The following is a 9548-nucleotide window of genomic DNA, read 5'->3' as shown; positions in this document are numbered from 1 at the left end:
GAAGCCCCCCCCTTTAATGAGCACCTCCAGGTGCTCATCAAGGGGTAGACGGACAAGACAAGGAAGACTGAGACAAAGACAAGACCAGACAAAACATGGAGAACAGAATAAGAGGCAGACAAGACAAAATTACAAAGGGACTAGGGTGAGACAATAAAAACAACAAACATGGGAGGGGGGGAGGGGCCAAACCAGAGCCCATAGGGGGCAGTCCATGGGGGTGGGGAGAAGTGCCAGTCCCCGGCTGCACCTGAGGATGCGTAGTCCAAAGGGACTTAGGAGGAGTACTGGGGGGGACAGTCCTTGACCCTGGGGGTCTCCCCGGGGCCGGATTGGCTGCCGGACTAGGGACCGGCTGGAAGACCGGCTGGAAGGCTTGACGCCGGCTGGAAGGCCGGCTGGACAGGGCTTGACGCCGGCTGGAAGGCCGGCTGGACAGGGCTTGACGCCGGCTGGAAGGCCGGCTGGACAGGGCTTGACACCGGCTGGAAGGCCGGCTGGATCACCGGACTGGACGCCGGCTGGAAGGCCGGCTGGATCACCGGACTGGACGCCGGCTGGATCACCGGACTGGACGCATGCTGGATCACCGGACTGGACGCATGCTGGATCACCGGACTGGACGCCGGCTGGATCACCGGACTGGACGCCGGACTGGACGCCGGACTGGACCCCGGACTGGACGCCGGCTGGACCACCGGACTGGATGCCGGCTGCACCGGACTGGATGCCGGCTGCACCGGACTGGATGCCGGCTGCACCGGACTGGATGCCGGCTGCACCGGACTGGACGCCGGCTGGATCACCGGACTGGACGCCGGCTGGATCACCGGACTGGACGCCGGCTGGATCACCGGACTGGACGCCGGCTGGATCACCGGACTGGACGCCGGACTGGACGCCGGACTGGACCCCGGACTGGACGCCGGCTGGACCACCGGACTGGATGCCGCTGGATCACCGGACTGGATGGCCGGCTGCATCGGGACTGCGACGCCGGCAGGATCACCGGACTGAGATGCCGGCTGGATCACCGGACTGGACGCCGGACTGGACGCCGGACTGGACCCCGGACTGGACGCCGGCTGGACCACCGGACTGGATGCCGGCTGCACCGGACTGGATGCCGGCTGCACCGGACTGGATGCCGGCTGCACCGGACTGGATGCCGGCTGCTGCACCGGACTGGAGGCCGGCTGCACCGGACTGGAGGCCGGCTGCACCGGACTGGAGGCCGGCTGCACCGGACTGGAGGCCGGCTGCACCGGACTGGAGGCCGGCTGCACCGGACTGGACGCCGGCTGGACCACCGGACTGGAGCCGGCTGGATCCACCGGACTGGACGCCGGCTGCCACCGGACTGGACTGCCGGCTGCACCGGATTGGGTGCCGGCTGCACCGGACTGGATAGCCGGCTGCACCGGACTGGATTGACGCTGGATGCCTGGCCGGCTGGGGCTGCACCGGACTGGACGCCGGCTGACAGGACTGGACGCCCGCTGCACCGGACTGGACGCCGCTGGACACGGACTGGACCCGGCTGCACCAGGACTGGACCGCCGGACACCGGACTGGATTCACAACGGACCAGCACGTAGACAGGCAAGCGGCCACACCGGACGTGCCGGCTCGCACCGGCTGTGGACTGCTCCTCCGCTCATGCCTCTCCCTCTTCTCCGCACCACCGGATCCATAGCCGACCTTGGCGAATCCGTGGGACCGGAGGGAGTTCCGCAGCGGAGGAATCAGCGACGTCATCCCCGGATCCCCTCCCCCCCTCCCGCTCGCTACCGGGCCACCAGAGTGAACGGGGACCGTGGAGCTCAAGCCGGAGGGTACCGAGTCCCCCCGGGCAGCGGCAGTCAGGTCGAGGCCCTCCGGGTGATCGACCGCAAGTGGAAGTCCCACGTGGAACCCCACCCCCGGGATCGTCCCGGTTGGCCACGAACCTGACCATTGCCGCGAACCCTAGGGGACCCAGCAGCCTCTTCTCAGATGGGGTGAGGCGCTGAGTGAGACAGCAGTTGAAGATCGTCTTCAACTCTGCCTCGTGAACCCAGCCTCTCAGCCACCTGTCACGAACTGGCAGAAAGAACCCAATAGCAGGCAGGCGTGAAGGGGTTAACACAAGACTTTAATTTTAAACAAAAACACACAAAACAAAAACCCACGAGGGGGTATAAATCAGGAACTAAACTAAGAAACAAACAGAAAACAAAGACTTCCCACGAGGGGGCAAAATGAAAACAAGAACAGCCAATAACAAATAAACTAACTAAAACAATGACCAAACGTCTTACCAAAAATAAAATAAAAGGAAACACAGGCAGGACAAGAACCAGGAACACAAAGACTTCTCCAACAAGAACGAACACGGGCACAGGGTACAAGAACATGCATGAAAAAATAAAAAAAAACAAGACACACCAAACACAATGACCGAACACAGGACAAAGAAACATGAGGGTTTAAATAGGGAAGACAAACGAGGGATAACGAGCAAGGGCAGGTGTAGAACATAAGACACAAGAGGGAGACAATACAGGAAACGAGAGGGGCGGGGCCAATGACAGGACACTGGAGAGAACGCATATTATTGTCAAAAGGACAATAATATGTTTCTCTCCACACATAACCAAAGACTTTGCCATGGCTCTGCTACAGGACCAAGAAAAACATGACTAAGGAAGCAGAGCCATGACATTGGAATAGATTGATCTAGTAAGTGAGAATCTATGTAGATTTAAATGTATGTGATTATTCCACACTTTGTTTATCATATTTATAAAAATAAATTAAACAAGCAAAATCTGAAGACTTGTAAATGTAAATTTCATTAATGACCTTCACATTTACATTATACAGTATGTGACATTGATTAAAGCCCATTTACTTTTGGTTCTCTATAAAAGTGTCTGACAACAAGCTTCAGATGGTCCTTTTAAAATCCTGTATGCTTACCTGCATTTGTAAGCATCTGCTGTGTTGCTCTGGGGGGATATGTGGCCACACAGGTGAGGTTACTGACGGTAACATTATCCGGCAAATACACTCGATTCTCCACAATAAAAGACATATCACTGTTCCTGGTATAACTAATATTGGATGAAAATTTAAAAGCAGGTTCCCATTCAAGAGTGGGTTTAGATTGTTCATATTTGGCTTGACAGTTGGCAACCCTTTGGCCATTAATAACCTTCAGCCAGCTGGTAAAGAGATTAACTACAGTAAAAACAAAGACATTTATTTGATCATCAGTATAATATCAGTTAAAAGCATTAATAATAATAATAATAATAATAAACTTTATTTTATATAGCGCCTTTAAAAGCAGCATCTCAAAGCGCTTTACATACATATACAAATATGGAGTAAAAAAAGATACACACAAAAGTACAAGCAATAAAAACAAAACAAGGTCAAAATAATAAAACACAGATTAATCACATAAATCACCTAAACGCTAACCTAAAAAAGTAAGTTTTAATGGACGATTTAAAAACACTAAGAGATTCAGCATTTCTAATCTTAGAAGGTAGGGAATTCCACAATTTAGGAGCCAGTGAAGAGAAAGCCCGATCGCCCATAGTTTTAAGCCGAGTTGTTCGAACAGATAAAATACCAGCTTCAGAGGAGCGTAGAACACGTGTAGGTGTGTAGGGGGTTAAAAGCTCAGACAAATATTGTGGAGCCAAATTATTTAAGGCCTTATAAGTAAGCATGAGAATTTTAAAATCAATACGAAAACTAACAGGAACCCAGTGCAATTTTTCCAAGACAGGTGTGATGTGCTCCCTTGCGCTGGTCCTAGTCAGTATTCTGGCAGCTGAATTTTGTACCAACTGTAATTTACTTAGGGTAGTTTTGAAACTCCAGCCAGCAAAGCATTACAATAATCAATACGCGAAAACACAAAAGTGTTGATTAACTTTTCAGCCACTGAAAAAGTCAACATGGGATGTAATTTGCCAATGTTTCTGAGATGAAAAAACGATGCTTTGACTGTATTACGAAAATGCAGAAAGTTTTACAACTTTGTATTACAATTTACGAAAGTTGACATCAAATATCAATTCAATTCAATTCAATTTTATTTATATAGCGCTTTTCACAATGTGCATTGTTCCAAAGCAGCTTTACAGGAGCAAATAAGAAAAACACAGAAAGGTAAAACACAGCACAGTGCATGGTGTTTATAGACCAAGCAAGATCATTATAATAAATAATATCTAATAAATAAATGAATAAATAAATGCAGTCTCCCGGTGAGCAAGCCAACACTGCACTGCTCTGCTGTATATATCACCCCCAGGTTTCTTAGTTTAGTTTGAAACTGTGAAGCAGACCCATCCAGACCTAAAGTTGCGGACTCTGCTTTGCACAACTGGTGGGGTGATCCAATAAGCATCACTTCGGTCTTATCACTGTTTAGACAGAGCAAATTTTCAGACATCCATTTTTTAATCTCAGTAAAACATTGAGAAAGAAAAGCCACAGGCATATTGACATCTGGTTTTGAATGTATATAGATCTGAGTGTCATCGGCATAAAAGTGGAAGTTAAGACCAAGTGTTCTTAAAAGTTGACCAAGAGGAAAAATGTAAATATTAAAAAGTAAAGGGCCCAAAACTGATCCCTGGGGAACACCAGAGTGCACCACACCGACCTCCGACCTGCAATCACCCATCACAACATTACCAATACCAAAACTATATTTATCTTTTCAATAGGTTTTGAACACAACAAAATAAAATAAAAAAGAAATAGAACTCTACAGTGTGAAAGAAATTGAGTAACAACAAATTTTGTTACAGTAAAAACAAAGAGCTTTCAGCTGGTTGATATTCAGGTGACTCGGCTTCAAAAATCTTTTGACAATGTTTTAGAGGCCGTTTACACGAGACCGTTTTCAACTTAAAACTTGTCATGCGTTTTGGCTGCTCATTTACATGAAAACGGCGTTTTGGGGGGCTGAAAACGCAAACTTTTGAAAACTGGTCTCAAAGTGCAAGCATTATCGTTTCTGTGTAAACTCTGAAGGCGACATTTTCCAAAAACGATGACGTCATAAGCATGCGTATTATGCGTTCAGTCTGTAGGCATGCGCGAGTATTCCGAGAGGGGTTTAGCTGCAGCCCGCAGCGAGATGTACTTGGCCCATGGGGCGAGTGGAGCTCTACTCTCGAACAGGAAATACGTCACCTACACTCAATGATAAAGAAGGGGCAAAATGGTGTCACTGAGCTCTCCGAAGTTTGAACTTTAACTCGGGTAATTTTATTTCAGCATCCCTACACTACTTGCAGACTGACGCTGTCTTAATGTGCAATGCAAGCACAACGCATATGGCTTCCGTGAAATTACGCAGAAAGGATGAATAAACACGATGGATTTATATATTTTTGACTATCAATATTGGTGTCTCGCCAATGTTAGCTGATGTTGCATGAATTTCTTTAAAATACAGGTTTAGAAAATCAGATTTTTTATATAATCCACCGAAGTACTGAAAACGCTGATGTTACACACCCCGGTACCATAGGTGGCGATATACACCTAAACATATTGGTTGCAACCCGCCATTAAAAAGAAATAAGAATGAGAAGAACGTTCGTTGATTGTTATTTACTGTTACTTGCAGTTGATGTGTTTTGTAAATATAGTTTGTGTTTTTTACTCAAAACAATTAAAACTTAATTTGTGGAAATTATTCAACATTTTACTGTGGTTGTTTTGTATGTTATTTTGCTTTAAATATAAAATTCCTAAATTATTTGTGTTCATTTGTGTTTTTTCATTTTTATAAAAAATAATTTATTTGATGTTTCATTTATTGTTCACTGCTAAGTATTATAATGTTTACTTTCTAAATACAAACTTGGAAGCAATGTCTGGATTAAGTAACATTGAATGTATTTAATAACATTTAAACAATAATTTTGTTGAGGTCAGAATTAGGTGACGTTCTCCGCTCGGGCTTCGAGTGGACGTGACGTATTTCCGCTTTTGAGTCGAGCTTCACTCGGCCAATCGGCTGCAGCCAGCCCCTACCCAGATAGCACAATCCATCTGGTTTACGTCTATATGACGTCTGCATTTACATCTGCAAGACATCTTAAATACATAGTTTGCTCATCTGCAATACGTCTCGGAGACGTCTGAACGTCTGTAATACGTCTGCTAAACATCTGGAGATCTGCTGCTTAAAAACATCTGCTAAACATCTTAGAAAGAGCTGTTGTACATCCATTCTAAATCATAAACATCTTACAGACAGACTTACAGACTTCTAGATGTCTACATGATGTCTGACAGCAGACATCTCCGAGACGTATTGCAGATGAGCAAACGACGTATTGTACATGTCTTGCAGATGTAAATGCAGACGTCAAATAGATGTAAACCAGATGTATGTGTGCTATCAGGGTATTGAGTATTCCCGAAACAATAATGGGGGCCTCCATGCTGCATGTTTGTGCCACGGAGACATTATATGCACACTACTATGTACACACAAACATGCCGACAAAGTGTATTAAAAGCGCTTTTTGATTAAAACAGTGGATGTGGATCTGCGCAAGCACGTAGGGTTTCATTATCGCGCAACAGCGCCATCCACTGGCCTGGCATGCATAATACATCGTTTTTACTCGTTTTCCTGGATCCATGCAAATGCAGATCGTTTTGATAACGCTGTTGTGTGTAGGGTTGCACCGTGTACCGGTGCTACAGTAGCATTGCGATGCTAAAGCTTCAAAATACCCGCGATGCTGCTCTGTTTTTTAAACGGTAGTATCGTAGTACCGCAAGTACTGTTGCACATGTGCATTAACATTCATTTGAACACTTACATCTGCCTTTTTGCGATCCTTCTCTTAAATGAATCCATGTTTTGAATGACTCGGACGAGATCATTCAGATTCAGTGAGTCATTCATCAAGACACTTGCCTCCTCGAAAAAATCAGCTGCTCTGTACGAATTGGTTGAATGATTCTCTGACTCTGAAAGTATTTCCGCCTCATACTGGCCGTTTGAGTTTCACATTTAAAGTAAGGATAACATTTCCTTTTAGAAACATTGCTGTATAAATGAACATTGAAAAATGTTACTGTACTTTAGTAATTACCACAGTAAACTACTAAAATTCACTAGTGTTTTTGAGTTTTACCATTGTATATATTAAAGTATAGTACTACAATATTTACCATTAGAATTGATCCAATTGCTATAGTTAATAGGCTACTATAAAATATCGTATTGTACAGTATAATTCAGTTTACTATAGTAATTACAGAATGTTTCATTTAGATCTGTGTATTAAGGAAATTTGGTTAATTTTGTAGATTCCAATTATGAACATGGCACAGCATCGTGATACTACTTGTATATCTTCTGCTGGTATAGTATCATAAGATATTTTAATGGTACTGGGACAACCCTAGTTGTGTGTGCGTGAAACTTTTCAAAAATGCAAAGGAAAAACGTTATAAACGTACTCTTAAACTCAGTTCAAATGCTTCTTCAAAAGACTTTGGTGACTGTTTATTAATTGATTAGTGATCATTTGTTGATGATTCGAACATGACTCTATGTAACATAACCTTTTTTCTCAGTTTTTACACTAACTTGTACTTACCACTAAGATTTACTTTTTGTCCATAGCCACCGCCTTTATATGATAGATCACATAAGTAAGATCCTTCATCCTCTTTTGAAATCTTTGGAATGAATAAGGAAATTCCATCTGAAGAGTTGAGCAGCTTCTTTCCATCATTACAAGTGGAGTTTTGAATAGACGAGTCAATGCCAAGCCAACATTTTTTGCTTTGCAAGCTGATGTTCCAAATTAAATAAAGGAGTTCGTTCCATTTGACTTTAGGACTGTCACACTTTAAAATTACGTCACTTCCCTCTATAAAAGTTTGAGCTTTAAAATCTGCAGAAATATATAGAGATAATTATTGTACAATTCAAATATAATCATATTATGCCAGTTTTGTTCACAATACATATCTTTCCCCGTCATGCCAGGCTGGTTCTTCATCACTTCCTTCCCTAACCCTAAAATAGTTACAGTACAGTATACAGCAGCTTGAGTTTGACATAAATGTCACACAGTTGACATTTTTCATGAATATCATTTAGGGGGGTCCCATTTTGTTTAAGCATTAGTGGTATGACACATTTTAAACACATTGTAGTATTGTACTCCATTTTTGTGTCCAATGGTGTCAGCCTCATTATTGAATGAAAACACATTTTTCAACAAACTTTCAAAGAAACTTAAAAAAATTGAAAAACATTTGATTGTAAACTAATTAAACCAATGCTTAAAACTAAGCTTAAAACTCCACTTTGACATGTCCCTAAATTTAATGACAGGGTTGTAAAAATGAATAGTAATGTAAAGAGGGTTTGACCTTCGGAGATGGACGTTTAACATTCATTGAAGGTTACGCTGCCTTTTTTTTCAACGTTTTGTTTAATAAAGAACAAAAGCCAGTGCCAGTAAATTGCCAAATAAATAAATACAAATAAATTTTTCTGACCTGTGAGTTTACTCTCCAGTTCATCAGACATAGAAGCTTGACTCTGTTGTATTAAGTTAGGGCCCACAAAGATGGTTTGATCTCCTCCTTAAATGGTTAGTGACACAGCATGTTAATAAACAGGTTTCTTGTCAGGTGCATCTCTCGAAAAAGAACACTAAACTGCTGGCCTAATAATGGCCTAATAAGTCAAAATAAAGACAAAAGCACGCACATCAAGTGTGTGCTCGGCCAAAAAAAATACTAAAGAATTGTATATAAAGTCACGCACCAAATGTCTCATGAAGAGCCTGTGTGCTCGAAACTTCACGCGCCATGCAAAAGTCTTTTAATTAATACATTTTGGATATTTTTGGAGCTTTGGTGTGCAGACTTTATATACAATTCCTATTTAGTCAAAATACAAACAAATATGAAGTGAAATGTATTTGAACAAACCTCTTATTCGAGCTCTAGCCGCAAAGATGCTCAGAAGCATGAGCACTGCCAATATCCTATTCATCATTCTCCAGTTGAACTCTGTTCTTCCTTTAAAAGTTCCTTTCTCTGTTCTCGAGTCCAGATTTGAACTATTCTGCTTTAAAAAAGTTAAACATTATTTGACATTACATCGATATGCACATGTACACTTGTCCTTACAATAAAGCAATACATGATTATTTTTGGAGTGTGTTTTTCGATCTCTCCGGCAATATTTCAAACCATTTTTATTCTCACCCCTTTCTACTCTACTTGTACCCTTCAGCCATATGACGCTGTGTTGACCACTATTTTATGTATTTTATTTTCTTCTCCCACATAAGAAAATGCTGACTTCCTGTCTTGGTAACCACTGCAGTCATGTGAGAACCCATTGCAGTTTGGCAGTAATAAATTATTGTTTGTGTTTTTTATAAACAATGTGTTTTATATGATAAATGTATTCTTTACTATTTCTTGAAAATATATGCTAAATAAAATTTTTATTATGTTTTGCTTTGTCCTGTGTTGCCATTTGT

The 9548-nt window shown here is 42.9% G+C and overlaps 1 protein-coding gene across 4 annotated transcripts in view; it reads right to left on the bottom strand.

The window, feature by feature from the left end:
- LOC130555726 (uncharacterized) overlaps nucleotides 1-9306 on the bottom strand; it is an 18301-nt gene extending 8995 nt beyond the window's left edge. For 2 of the 4 annotated variants that reach the window (XM_057336174.1, XM_057336173.1), the window contains exons 1-4: nucleotides 8989-9282; nucleotides 8551-8637; nucleotides 7638-7937; nucleotides 2962-3222 (exon numbers count right to left, since the gene is read on the bottom strand). In XM_057336174.1, coding sequence (XP_057192157.1) covers nucleotides 2962-3222; nucleotides 7638-7937; nucleotides 8551-8637; nucleotides 8989-9055 — 715 coding nt within the window. In that variant the 5' untranslated portion in view covers nucleotides 9056-9282. Of the gene's footprint in view, nucleotides 1-2961; nucleotides 3223-7637; nucleotides 7938-8550; nucleotides 8638-8988 lie in introns of all 4 variants that reach the window. The other 2 variants (XM_057336171.1, XM_057336172.1) reach the window with 2 other exon arrangements.
- Nucleotides 9307-9548: the final 242 nt, after the last annotated feature.

The sequence above is a fragment of the Triplophysa rosa genome, linkage group LG6 (genome assembly GCF_024868665.1).
Source record: "Triplophysa rosa linkage group LG6, Trosa_1v2, whole genome shotgun sequence".
Taxonomy (NCBI): domain Eukaryota; kingdom Metazoa; phylum Chordata; class Actinopteri; order Cypriniformes; family Nemacheilidae; genus Triplophysa; species Triplophysa rosa.
The sequence above is the reverse complement of the archived record's forward strand: the minus strand, read 5'-3'. Positions and strand labels throughout refer to the sequence as shown.